We start from the raw sequence: 14,158 nt of genomic DNA on the forward strand, positions 1-14,158 counted from the left end.
AAAAAAAAATGTTTGGGCTCCTTTTTAGTAATTATGATTGTTGTTCTTATTTCACTGAAGTTAAAGAAATCTAAATCAAAACAAGTCGAGTTGAGCTAAGTCTTTTGGAAATGCCACAAGGCTGGAGTGGGGCTGGAGCATTTCTGCCTTGCCAGGGGAGGCTCAGGTCCTCCACAGCTTCTTGTGGCTGGGAGTGTCTGGGCTGTGTGGTTTATGGAGAAGGTCTCTTATAACCTTGTGGGGGAAACACCTAAATGATTAGACAGGTATTTTCTCCAGTTAATATGCAAGCATTTTAGAGACTGAATGAGGAACCAAGACTTAAAACTAAGTCACTCCTTTAAATGTACCAAGTGAACAGCAGGTGGGGCCTTAAATGACACATTTTTGCGCAGCAGAGGACATGGTCACAATCAAATGCCAGAAGCTTAAAAAAAAAAGTACACATTTTCTCTACATTTTTTACATTTAATCCTCTTAACTATTGCCTTTTGTTAATAGTTTCTGAAAATTATTTGTGCAGTGAAAAGTTGAGTTTATCAGGCAAAAATACTCATTTTGATATCTTGGAGGTGCCAGCCATTTTTCCTAACATTGAAAACTATTGTGAGGGGTCCACCTACATTGACAAATACTTTCAGCTGCTCGGCAACTGCACATTTTTGGGAATAAATGGTTAGGTGGAAACGTCCTACTGAAATATTGCCTCCAGTTCCCCCCTCTTGGGGCACCAGTTGGACACGAGCCAGGCAGCAGGAGGTTGTTCTCCATCTGGCAAAGTTTTTAAAAACCTGAGTTTGATCATGCACACTCCAACTGAGTCACTGCATGGTTCATTGCTGGTTAATCTGTCTGCAAGAGCCCAGGAGAGGACGATCTTCCACTTGCCTTTCACCCCAGACTGATAGAGGTCTGTTGGCTCCAGGAATCCTGTCCTTGTCACCATCCTTGCTGTTGGCCTCAGCAGGGTAAGACTGCATTAGTCCCTTCATGTTTGTCTTCTCCAGGCTTATTGCCTGGGGTGATCTTTGCCCCAGAGAGCCTCCAGCTTCTTACTGGAGTGCCTTGTGCAGCCAGCACCCCACTTCTGCATGTATTTTTCAATGACTGCTGGAATATAAATCAAAAAGAGTGGTTGAAAGACTTTGTCTTTACCTTTTTCCAAATGGGCACTCAGAGCCTTCTGCTGTTTCTGTACAATGGGTACATTCCCCCCTCTACCTCATGCCCAGCCAACAAAGAAGTTGCTGGTTTCCATGTCACTGCCCAGTCACACTCTTGCCAAGCCTCCCTGCATTTTGTCATGTTTCCTGCTCTGTTTCTGTGTCACTGAAGCGCCTGCTGCTTGTTCCAGTCCCAGCTGAGCTGTCTAAATTAATCATCAACTGTGTTTCTATTTTTTTTAATTTCTCCAATTTATAGGTGCTGTCCCCATGTTTACACTAAGAATTGCCATTTCCAGACCCAAACTAAGTAATTCTTTACTTTATTATCATCCTCCTAATATATTAGCATGTCAGAGGAGATCTTAATGCCTCATATGAGTGGGTTTTGGTGTTTTTTTTTTTCCAGCTGAGCCCCATGGAGCACTGGGCTGCTTCTGTGTTTTCTTATCCTTGTCTGTTGATACAGTGAACAGAACATCACAGACAGGGCTGGGTGGTGAAATATCTGCTTGCAAAGCAAAGTGTTGATAGGCAGCAAGGTCTGTCTCTCGTGGTTTATCTCACTCTGGCAGAAATGGTTTTGATCTGAAGTGGATAAAGCTTGGATGTAGCTTGAGAACAGGATATGTTAGTTTTCATGAAAACCCCATCTTTGATGGTGCAATACCATCTGAAGTACCCCAAATCTAAAATCCTGATTGTCCTGCTCCCTCTTCTGCCTTAAGAGCATCTTTCTCTGCAGTGTATTTTTTTTTTTTCACTCTGGGCTGGCAATGTAGGTCAGAGAGAGCTCTGTAGCTTTTAAATTCATATGGCAAGATTACTCTAAATCGGACTATGTTGACAGTAGAGCTTTTTTCAGCTGAAAATAAACAAACTGTTTATGGTTGTTTTTTGTTGATATATGCCAAGGGCTATTTATATTTCAGGCAGTGATTGGTTCCCCTTGCTGTGTTGGTACTAGGCTTGTGCACAGTTAGTTAGCATGTGAGATGAGGAGAGATGAGTGTTTGCTGAGTTTTTCCAAGTATAGGTAGAATAAGAAAAATATTTATAGCCACCACTGGAAAGCTTCAGCTGCTGTAGTGAATCTCAAGAGACTGCCTGAGTTACTTCAGAGTGTCTTGCAGGAGGCAGCAGGGCAATCAAGAGACATTAAGCCAATGGATCAGCTGCATGTCTAGCTAAAATCCAAGCCCAAACAATCTGTGCTCTCAAGAAAGCTGAGTGAGGCTGAAAAGCCTTCATAAATGGAATACTGTTTATTATTTTATGTCATGATTTAGCAAATGTGTGAAGCTAATAAATGTGCTGAGAACAGAACTTCTAATTGAGGAACTGTGTCCACTGTTTTTATATTCATTTATTGGAGGGTAGTGCTCATAAGCTGGTAGCAGACCTCAGTTTATATGGTATGCATTCTGTTGATGCACTTGGGATGCATTTGATAGTCATCACATTTGACAGGTGTTTCTGTAGCCATTGTGCACGGGCAGACACGGCTCTCACACTTCCACATATAAAAACATGCTCCAGAGTGTTCATTTTTTCTCGAGTGCAGTTGTGTTGCCATGAACAGAACGCTCACTGTTTTCCCAAGAGCACCCATCGGTGCTCTTAGAGCTCGGGTGGGGCCAGTGCTGGTGTGATCTCTGCTGCTGATGTAGAAGGCAAAAACCCTAATTTGGTTTGGTGCCAGAATCGGGACTAGGTCACCAATCTTCTTACTGGGATTTAGCAGTCCTCTGGGTTTTTTTAGATTAGTGCTGGCTGTTTAGGATTGCGAGCTCAAATGGCATTAAAGAAGGTTGCCCCTGATAAAAACTGTGTCATATTATACAATGTCATTGACATTTGCTGCAGGTATGTAACTGTAGCATAGGCAGTGTTATGTATTTATCTGTTTATCTAAATGCTTGGTTAGTGGTTGACAGAAAAGGTTATTTTCAGGAATGGTAATACATTTCAATATAGTGTGTTGCAATAAATATCAATAAAATGCTGAATTGTAGTGTGCTACCATAATGGGGGAAAAAAAGAAAATGATCAGTCACCATTGTATGTTAAAATACCTTCTCATCTACCCTGTTTCCTTATGTGGCATTCATTTAGAGGTGCAGAGCAGTATAACATAGTGTTCTAAATTAAAAAGCAGAGACATATATGAAAAATATTATTGCAGGTTTTATTTCAAACTATTAGTCCTTATCAGTCACCTACTGGGATGTTTTATGAAGGTTCATGCATAAAGAAGTTAATAAAGAAATAGAACAGTTGGAGAACTTATAGTGATATGCAGGTTTCAGGAAAAGCATTTCTGTACATGAAATAGCTTCATAACGGGAAAAAAGATCTTTTAAATATACCTTTTATTCAGCAAAATCTTTCAGAAATTGCCTAATTCTTAGTTCTCCCAAGTTGGGCTAAATATTTTATTCAGTAGGTATTATCTAGAATTTTAACTAGGGATATATCCAAATACATTTTACCATTGAAGTATGGAAAACTTTTGAGAACCAAAAAACGAACGTATTTTGCTTTGAACATTTTTTTTTCTTGGAGTATGTCTTTTTTCCCTTTGCATCCTGAAAGGCTGGCAAAAATGTCTTGTTCAATATCTCCAACGCTTGCTGGCCAACTGCTTACACACTGGATGAGAGCATTCTGTCCATCCTGGGGATACATTTGTGAACATTATTATTAATGATTATGTGTTATATTTTGAACATTTCTGTCTCCTTCTCATCCAGGGGAGGGTGACAAAGTTTCTCAGAGGGCTGGAGCACCTCTCCTGTAAAGACAGGGCTGAGAGGGTTGAGGTTGTTCAGCCTGGAAAAGGATCCGGGGAAACCTTACTGCAGCCTTCCCTTTAGGGGGCTTACAGAAAAGAGGGAAAGAGGTGTTTTATTCAGTCAGATAGTGACAGGACAAAGGGAAACTGTTTTAAATTCATAGAGGGAATATTTAGATCGGATGTTAGGAGGAAATTCTTTACTATGAGGATGCTGAGACACTGGTCGCTCAGAGTAGTTGTGGATGCCCCATCCCTGGAAGTGTTCAAGGCCAGGTTGGATGGGACTTTGAGAAACCTGGTGTGGTGGAACATGTCCCTGCTTATGACGGGGGGGGGCTTGGAACTAGATGATATTTAAGGGTGCTTCCAACCCAAGCCATTGGTTTATAGTACTTTGCATATGCAGATTTTTTTCTGCAAGAAACAAAGTAGTTGGAATAAAAAGACAATATGACTTAATTTCCTTTATTTTTAAACTTTTATCTTTGTTCATCTGTGTGGAAGAAGGGAGTAAGGCATTTGTTGTTTGCTTTGGCCCTGTACATCCTACCTTTGTCTTTGGTGTACAGTGGTACACTGCTAACTTCAGCAAAGGTCTTTTTCCCTAGCAGAAAGGATTTGAAAATTTTCTGTGGAGTGTCCAGAACATAACTTGCAACACACTGAACTTTCAGATGAATTGACTGTTGATGACGCTTCTGGAACTGCCAGTGCCATTTTCAGCAAGCACAGCAGGGGATTTAGAGACCTAAATTCCAGTGGTTATGTCATGTTATGCTCACAGATGTTTTTATCCTACACATTGCACATGTGATATTTACTTCAGTAAACCAGTGGAAAAGTTTCTGGTTTGCAGCCAGTTAAGACTCCAGGAAAGATTCTCTATCCTGTTTTTCTTTCTGGACTCTCCTCACTTAGCTTCCTGCTGGGAACTTCAGTTGAGAAACTGTAGATTTGAAGAAATTCAGGGGGTTTTGTTTTCTCTCTTGTCACCTTTCTGCTTCATCTTCTTTTCCCTGTGGAGAGAAACTGTGGAGAAGTATAAATAGGGAAAGAGCAATTCCTTTGAAAATGCAAATCACAAATGCGTAGAAGTGAAATGAATTTAAACGTCTTCAGAATTACTTTTTCCATTTATCTTTCTTGAGGAAAAAAAATTGCTCTTTCTTTCTGTTGGCTTCAATCTAGACATTGAAAAATCATGTTCTTCATCTTTGGAAGTTTTCTGGCCTAAAGTGCAGTGCTCAACTTCTAGAATTTCTCAGTTCAGCTCTTTGGTTCTTGAACAGCTCAAGCTCTTTTCAGGAAAAACATGGGAAATGTCATGGTATGTTGATTATTGGTTCATTCACAGATAAAATCGTGCTCCCTACCAGAACAACTAAGTTTAGATTATCTGATTGATTTTCTGTAGATGGAGAAGCAACATGATGTGGCCACGTGGCCACATTTGGAGCTGCAATGAACATCCACTTAAAAATTCACATCTGTTTGTATGCACATATTGTATGCATCAAGTTATATACATACTTGCCTATGCATATTAATTTATGACATATGTGTGATGTTCATATCCCTCCCCTAGAAATGGGGTTCTCAATGCAAAAGTGATTTTGCAGGCTTGGTCACTTTAGCTTGCAAGTAGTGAGTATTTGCTGAATTACTGGGGTGTTTTTTCTGGGATTTGGCATATATTTTGTGTAAATTGGGTAGTTCATGAGGAAAGAATGAGAAATTGTTTGTCAGGAGGCTTGAATTCCCAGGCTCAGCTGGGAGAATTTTAAGAGAGTGCTCTCTGTGGTGAGTACAAAGTATTCCTGACAACTAGTTAATCATTTTCACTTGTTTGTGTTGCAGGAATAATTGCAGAAGCTGCAATGTGGGGATGGAGAAGTTTCTCCTTGTGTCTGCTACTTATTTGTTGCCATGTACATTTTTACTTTTGCTGGCGTTTTACTTGTGTTTGCACATAGGAGACTATCACACAGTCCATGCGGTATAGAAAATTAAAGTATCAACCAAATTAAATTCCAAAAAGTAATTTAAAGTGAAACAGTAAAATGAAATAAAATCAGTGGTGTGCACACAAATGAAATCTTTTTCATCAAAAAAACATTGAAACATTGGAAATGAATAAAAAGAAAAAATTAGCTAATTCTTCCCCACCAGCAGGAAGAGGGGAAAAGGAAGAGGTTTGTCCAGCCACATGCCAAAATACATTACAGCATGCAAGGCTAGAGCCAGCCCACACATTTGCACAGTGCATTGTTGAGATCTATTGGAAAGTGCAAATGCTAATTAGGAATGTGAACCAGATAACCTCAACTTCAGTTTGAGTCCAATTATTCGTACCGGGATTTCATGACACTGATCTGTTTGTCCTTATTCCAGCGATCCTGCCTAACTAGAGTTATTACAGTAATTGTATGGAGTTGGATGCCAGGCTATTGCTAGTGTGACATTGCTCACTGGCAGCTTGGCAGCTTTTCCCAGGAAAGCAGCAAGGTTGTTTGCATATGTATTTGTGCAGAAAGTTACATGCAAACTCTTCCCTTTTAAAATCCAGGTCCACAGCTGCGATGCATTTTCATTTTGCTGTGCTCCTTGACTGATCAGAAAGGGAAGTGAAGTGTCGGTTCGTCGGGCTGTCCTGACCTTGCGGTTATTGTGAAGTGGAGTTGATGGTTATTGGTGGCAAAGATGAATCCTGTTATAGATGTTTGGCTGTGAAACTCTGTTCTCACTTCGTGTTTCCCTAGCACTGCAAAATTTGGTCTGAATGTGATCTCCTGTAATTGATTCCATGCTGCAAGCAGCCCTTGCTCAGCATTCTGCACCCACATGAGACTGCAGCATTGAATGCCAAAGTAGAACCGCCCCAAAGTGTGTCACTTTGGAGGCTTCAAGGGCTTTCATTTCTAGGAAGCAGAGAGGGCTGCTTGCCCTCTTAGTTTCCCTCTCAGTGAGAGGAGGGTAATCTGCTGGTGAGCAAAAATAAAGCCTTGAGAGTAGACCAAAACTCTACCCTGTAATCAGACACTGGACTCCTTAGCACCTGGGCAGGTGCACAGGGATCCCAGTATCACGGCTGGTTCAGAGGGGCTGGAGAGGCCCTGACATGAGCAGGGCAGTGAGCAGATGCAGTCAGGCCAGCTGTGGCATTGCCTGGCCAATGCCTTGAAACCCTCTGAGAGCAGAGGCACCTCAGCCGTGTTGAGCTACCAGTCCCCGAATGACATTGCCCCTCCAGTGAGAGATCTGTCAGACAGGGGGTTGAATTCTGTCTAGAAGAAGCCTGAATCCTGACAGGTCCTCAGCATGGATGGCTGTAGCTGGCACAGAGCTAGGAAAGATGGCTGGTCCTGTAGGTTGGAGGTTACCCAGTAAGTGAAAGTGGGTCATTCAGGGTGAGTGTATCAGAAGAGGCTCAGGCTGCATTATCAGAGTGGATGCCAAAATGGCCTGCAGGAAGACTGCAAATTACTGTGTTTCAGGGACAGGGCAGGTTTGCCAAACCAGGAACCACAGCAGCTTGAAGACCTTTTGGAGAGGTTGTGCCTCCTGGCATGGGGCAGGCAAGCCTACAGCCTTCCACAGAAATAAAATTTGTCCCTTGGAGGTAGCAGATCTGAATCCTGATAAATTTTCATCTGACACAACTGGTTCCAGCCTGGGAAGCACCATCCAGCATATAACATTTGAAATTTTCCTGATTTCTTCCCTATATTTTACTGACTCCCCAAGGAACTTTCTGGAGTCTTACTAGCACCTCTAGGACAAGGAAGTTGGTATCATATATTTGTATTAAGTTATTGGTTGCTCATTTTCCATGTAATTTCCCTTTTTGCTTAACACAGTACAATAACATATGGCTTTGGTAGCTAGGTTGGTGCAATACAAGATTTTTATTACTCAAGGGTCCTGGCAGGCAAAAAGGTGAACAGAAGTCAGTGATGTTCCCTGGCAGCACAGAAGGCCAGTGCCATCCTGGGCAATGTTACCAGCAGGTTGAGGGAGGTTATCCTTCCCCTTTACTCAGTCTTGAAGTGCTGAGTGTGATTCTGGGTTCCCCAGTACAAGGGAAACATGAACACACTGGACAGAGTTCAGCAAAGGGCCACAGAGATGATGAAGGTGCTGGAATACGTCTTTTACAAGGAAAGGCTGAGAGCTGGAACTGTTCAGGCTGGAGAAGAGACAGCTCAGGGGGATCTTAGCAATGTGTATAAACATCTGATGGGAGGAGTGAAGAAGACAGATCCAGAATGTGGTCAGTTGTACACATTTTCCACAACAAGAGACAAGGAGCACAAAGTGAAAGGCAGTGAATTGCCATTTAAACAGAAGAAAAAAATAATTCGCTATGAAGGTGGCCTACACAGGCTGTGGAGTCTCCATCCATGGAGATACTCAAAACCCAAGTGGGCATGATCCTGACCAATCTGCTTTAGGTGGTGCTTCTGGAGAAGGAAGGGTGGACTAGGCAACCTCCAGAGGTGCCCTCTAGCCTCAGCCAATCAGTGGTGCTGTAATTACCATACAGTACATATTTTGTGTCTGAAGTGATAACAAAGGCTTGCATTTTTTCACTTTGATAATATTTGCTTATTGCAAGTATTTTACAGCTTATGGGTTTGATCATTATAAAAGAAAACTTTCTTATTATTGTTTTTGCATTAAGAAATACCGAATGTTGTACCCAAATGTTTGGCAATGAGAATAACTGACTTGATAATAATCCTGTTATCCAGGCAGAGGAAAGGTGGAAGTACTTGAATTTTTGAGCTCTTCACTCTGTGTTCACACCATCTTGGTCTGGTGCCTTTGTAACTGATGGGGGTGTGATGGAGGGATATGGGCTGAAGAAGATGATGTGGGAAGATTTAAGAACGGTGCAGAAGCCAATTAGGTGACAAGAAAGCCTTTTGTGACCTTCAGCATTCCAAGGAGGGAGAAACTCAGGTTCAAAATCGAGGAGAAGCTGGTGAGAAGAGAGGCTGCTTCTCCTTGTGTGTGAGAATTGCTGGCAGGCATTGGTTTGCCAAGTTTGCTGCTGCTGGCTCCTTTCACTGGGAACTTCACCAGGAGGCTGTTTATTCCCATTCCAGCTTCAAGAGAGAGCCCTGGCCTTTATAGACCTGCAGGGATGAGGCTGTGAAAAAAACATAATGTTTTTTGCTCCCAGACCTTTGTGTTCATTTATACTATTTAATCTGTGTGTTGTATTCCTTCTGTTTACTTGGTATCCCAGAGCTTAAGCAAAGCATCTCTTTTCACATCTGCACATTTCATTTCATCCCACTCATGCCTGAAAAATATCTAAGGATATTTCTAGTGGCTACTCTTGCCAGATTTACATTTCAGATTTTTTTTTTTTTTCGTTTACAGAGTCAGTATTTTATAGCACCAAGTCTTCCTTTTTTATTTATTTTTTGAAAAATTTTTGGACTGCTGAGAATTGTTTGGCATTTTTGGCATTAACCTGTGATCCACAGTATCCAACAGACTGTAAATCTTTCATCATCTTAGACTTGTCACTCCAAAATAACGGAAAGCAAAGGTTTAGGATGTGTTGGAGTCCAGGGCACCTAAAGGGTAGATTGAGGAGCTGTATGAACTTTTAAGCTGACCTTTCTCTCCTCCTCCTATTCTCTCCCTGCCAAAGCAATGATATCCTTGACTTTCATTGCATGGTTATTTGGGCATGCAGCAAAATAAAAACAATTAACAAGGGCAAAAGAGGTCCATTCAATTGCTTTAATTATATATTTCTAATTGAACCTCCTAATTTCCCATTAATTTATGCAGTAGCTTCCCTTCACTGTGTTTCTGGGCAATCATGCTTTAGAAACAGTGTGCCTGGCCACAACACATGGGTACAAAGTGGCACTGCTGCCTATATGCAGGTGCACAAGAATTTCTCTTGCATTAGTGATGCCTTGGGGAGGCTGACCTGGAGCAGAGACTGGACAGAGCTAGGGAATAAAGTAGATATTTATTAAAAGGTCTTTAAGGATGCACATTGAGCAGTATATGAGCCTGGCCAAGGCTACACCGAAGGTGGACTTAAAATGGTCACAAAACATGGACCGCTGGTCATGAGGCCTTACAGTTTTATAAGTTTCAGTCTATTTGCGTATTGGGGTTTATTTGTCCAATTACAGCTTCAGATTCTGAAGTCCCATCCTCTTTGTTTTCTGTCTTCAGTCCACTGTTTGTGCTTTTGGGCCTGAAAACTTGTAATGGTTATCCTTGGTCCTCGGCAGAAAGAGGGTTTCTTTTGTCTACCTACTCTGTGAAGAGAGCTGACTGACACTTAATATGAAGCTGAGAACTACACCCCTAGGCAGCACAGAGTCTGAAAAACATGCAAGCTAAAACTTAAGGTATCTATGGCTGTTTCTGTAGGAAGAGAAGTGGTCTTGGTAAGGCTTTCCCTCACCTGTCAGCAGTTCTTAGTTTGTGGTGGTGAAGGGAAGACCCTGGCCAAGAAGGGCTGTCAGTTACATTTTGTGTTTCTCGTCTACCCTTGCACCACCAGCAGGGTTTTCCCATATCCCGATGCAGCAGGAATTTTGTGGAAAATTACTAAATACAACTTGGGTATCTTCACACAGAAGGAGGAAGAGGAGGTTATATTGCCGTGAAAATTGTTCCAGATTGCCATAGATACTCTCACTTGCTTGCAGTGTGTAGCCAAACAAGAAATACTGAGCACTGGGGGTTTTCTGGGCGTTTGGTTTTTATTAGAGCACAGTCCTGCACAACTGTTTCCTGTAATTCCCTGTTAAAACACCATACCTTACAGCTGCTAGCTACTATTTCTCAAAACAGACATCTGTGTAGCTATGTAGATTGGCCACATAAAACAGCTCCTAGGTTGGCCTTGAGTGACTCTTAAAATTAAGAGAGCACTGAAGTGCCACAATTCAAATACATGTGAATGGTGCACTGGCTCAGACATAGTGGTTTTCAAAGCTGGTGTCCTCTAGAGCTAACCTGCTTATTTTTCTCTATTTATTATAACTACTTAGTTTGTTAAAAATAGGAGAGCAAGAAAAATGCAGCCTTACTTGCTTATAGCAGAAATGTGACCATTTTGGCTTGAAGTTTCTGAGTTGATTCCTCTCCACACAGCAGTATTAAGATCTTTTTTATCTGCCTCTTTCTCTACAGAGAACACTAAGTATAAAACCACCAACCTTTTGTTACCTACTTTCAAGTTTGGGGCGTGAAGAATTAACATTTGTTTGACATTATAAAGGAGCTGGGGCATATTTATGCTTCCTACTTACAGGGTAGAAAGCATGTGACACTCAGAACAAGGCCCTAGAGCTGTTTGCTCAAATAATGCTGGAAGGCACACTAAATGAAGTTACAGGAATACACTTGTAATGCACTTCTGGGCCCGGTTTATTTTCCTCAGCTGGAGAACATTTTTTAGGCCATGCTTTCTCCATTGATAAAAATGTAAAGGATGTTTTCCAGTGTCCTTTTCAATATACCATTCGAATGCCAGTAAAAATACCAAATAAGATTATGCTTCACAACTCCCTCCGTCATCTCTTGCAATGTTTTTACTGGGTGTTAGGCAGCAACCCTCAGTTGTTTTTTTTTTTCTCTTGGCTTGCTTACAACTTCTAAAACAGTTTGAGGCCAGCGTTTGGGCTCCATGGGTTTGTTGGCATAGCTGTGTCAGCTTGGATTTTGAGCTGCCCTCTCCCAGCCAAGGCTGCTGGGCTGGCAGCGCAGTCCGGGTGCAGCTCTGTTGGCAGAGGCAAGTAAATTTGGAGGTGGCATTCTCTCTTCTGTGTCAACTGGCTGCATTGCCTTTGAAGCAAGTAGTGTATTTCTAGTCTGCTTGTAGTCATGTGTATACTACTGATAAAGAAAATGCTGTGCTGACATCAACTAAAATATTTATGTATGCATGTGGTCAGAATAAAGTGGGGAGATTCTTTTCCTTTAGCTGAGTTGCACTTTGGGAAGTAGACAGTGATGAAACACAGTGATGAATCTGGCCCAAATAATTTTGAGTTGTTTACCATAGTTAATGCATATCAAACATGTGTAGGTTATAAAGAAGATGTTTCTGTCTGTTTGGTTTTCTGGAGAATTTTTTTCTCAATTTCACATACAATACTGAGAACTGGGATGACCAGAATTTTTACTGTCCAGTAGGATAGATACTACAAAGTTTCTGCTAAGGGCTCTGGGTGTTGACAATGAGAGGTCTTTTCATCTCACATGCCAGCAGTGAAGAAGGTTAGTAGGGCAAAGCTGGTGGAAAGCTGGTGTTTTTTTACCCCAGCTGGGCTCCCAGTCAGATACTAGGCTCTTTCCGTGATTTCCACAGATGGCACAATCACATTTCCTGTGCATTAGACAAAAATGAAATCCTGAAAACAGTCCACACTGTTACCAAAGCAAAAAACGTGTCCACGTTTGGTTTTCCTTCCAGTGGACTGCCCTTCCCAGTCACAGCTCTGATAATCCATGACCAGAAATATTTTGTACTGCTATTTGTTGCTACTTACACACAAAGAATTGCTTCCATTTGCAGAGGTATGACCTCATCATGCTCTTGAAGTTGCAGTTTCTGAAAGACAGAAGAGATTCACCTATTGGAAGTTGAAACATAATATGTGTGACTTACTTGTAACTCTGCAAGAACACTTGAGGTTTAATAGGGAAAGAGGATTTGCCTCACTCAGCAGATTCCTCTGAAAGCTCCAGGTCAATAGCCTTGAAAGATGGATGTGTTGATTTTAATAATTCTGAGGCTACTGGTTTGACAGAAAATGTGTTATTTTAATGCTTATATTACTTTATTTTGCGAAGTTAAGCATCTTTTTGTTTGTTTTCTGTTCATTTCCCACAGAAACGTTCCAGAGGTCAAGTGTTATTCGACAAAGTGTGCGAGCATCTGAACCTTTTGGAAAAAGACTACTTTGGTCTAACGTACAGAGACACAGAAAACCAAAAGGTAACCCACAAAACTGCAGGTGGCTTTTGGCATGTTAACATCAGAACTCCCTGAGACACTCCCCAGACAGCTGTAAACAATCCAGAAGTTAGTTTTATCTTCCTTGCCAAGTTTCATAGACATGGTTTGAGCAATTGTTTTTAGTGACTCTACTTCTCAAGAGCATCTCCTGTGTTTCCCTGGGTTCTCTCTCTTTCAGCTATTTATGACATGAAAGATATTAATCATATAGCTGGTGATCTTTCTAGTATGATTTATTCCTTCACTGTCATAGATAAAAGTCAGATTTACACTCATAGATGTTCTGCAAAACATATAATACTTAAATATGGCTAAATAATAGTGGATGGAACACAGATAGGCAGGAGATGACTGACTGCTCCTGCTAACTGCTAAGATAAGGGAAAGCTCTAAGCCTTGACTTTAGCTTAGCATTATTGTTGATTTGACTAAAGACATTAGTCTTCAGAAGCAGCTGGTAGCAATAGTAAATCACATTCTGCTATCCTGCATCCCAACTTCAGTATGAAACAAGCTGTGTATTACAAGTGCCAAATATGATCTAATGTGCAGATGATATGCACTTACATTGTTTGTGACATGGTACGGTCAAAGAGAGAGAATCAAAGGATAATTTAAATTATATTATTTTGGCATTTTAATAAAAATATTTTGACAGAAATCAGTACAAAACTTCCTAACAATATGCACAGTAGCTCAGCAGAGCTCACCAGCTGAAGGTTTGTTGAACTTCATGTGGCCTGAAAGGTCTTCCTTGATGGAGCTGGAGCTACTACTACTTTTTTAGCTGTTTATGTCTTGTGGGAACAACATTTGCATTTTCTAGTCTTCCTTTTGATTCAAATATATATGATATGAAAGAAATCGGTCTTTTTGTTTCTTTTTTCCCCTTTCTTTACAGACTTCTTTGTTTCTAATTCAGAAAATCACTTAAGCAGATACTTGGTCCATGCCAGTGCAAGATCAGGCCTTAGCATGTGCATAGTTTTGAGTTTTGAGAAAAGCTAGGCAGAAGTCTCAGTGCATTTTCAGATAGGTATGCTTTCCTATGGGAAAGAGAATCATGGATTCATTATTAACACATGGTTTAGAAGCAGTTAATGTTTATAGGTCACCAGTTACTTCACAGAGCTAAACAATTAAAAGAAAAACTGCCTGCTGCCACTTTTATTGATCAATAACATGATCAAT

The 14,158-nt window shown here is 41.0% G+C and overlaps 1 protein-coding gene across 4 annotated transcripts in view; it reads left to right on the plus strand.

Moving 5' to 3' along the window:
• EPB41L3 (erythrocyte membrane protein band 4.1 like 3) overlaps positions 1 to 14,158 on the plus strand; it is a 96,865-nt gene that overhangs the window by 42,680 nt on the left and 40,027 nt on the right. For all 4 annotated transcript variants that reach the window (XM_066329323.1, XM_066329332.1, XM_066329343.1 and 1 more), the window contains exon 4: positions 12,842 to 12,946. In XM_066329323.1, coding sequence (XP_066185420.1) covers positions 12,842 to 12,946 — 105 coding nt within the window. The remainder of the gene's footprint in view (positions 1 to 12,841; positions 12,947 to 14,158) is intronic.

Source organism: Sylvia atricapilla, chromosome 1 (genome assembly GCF_009819655.1).
Source record: "Sylvia atricapilla isolate bSylAtr1 chromosome 1, bSylAtr1.pri, whole genome shotgun sequence".
NCBI lineage: Eukaryota > Metazoa > Chordata > Aves > Passeriformes > Sylviidae > Sylvia > Sylvia atricapilla.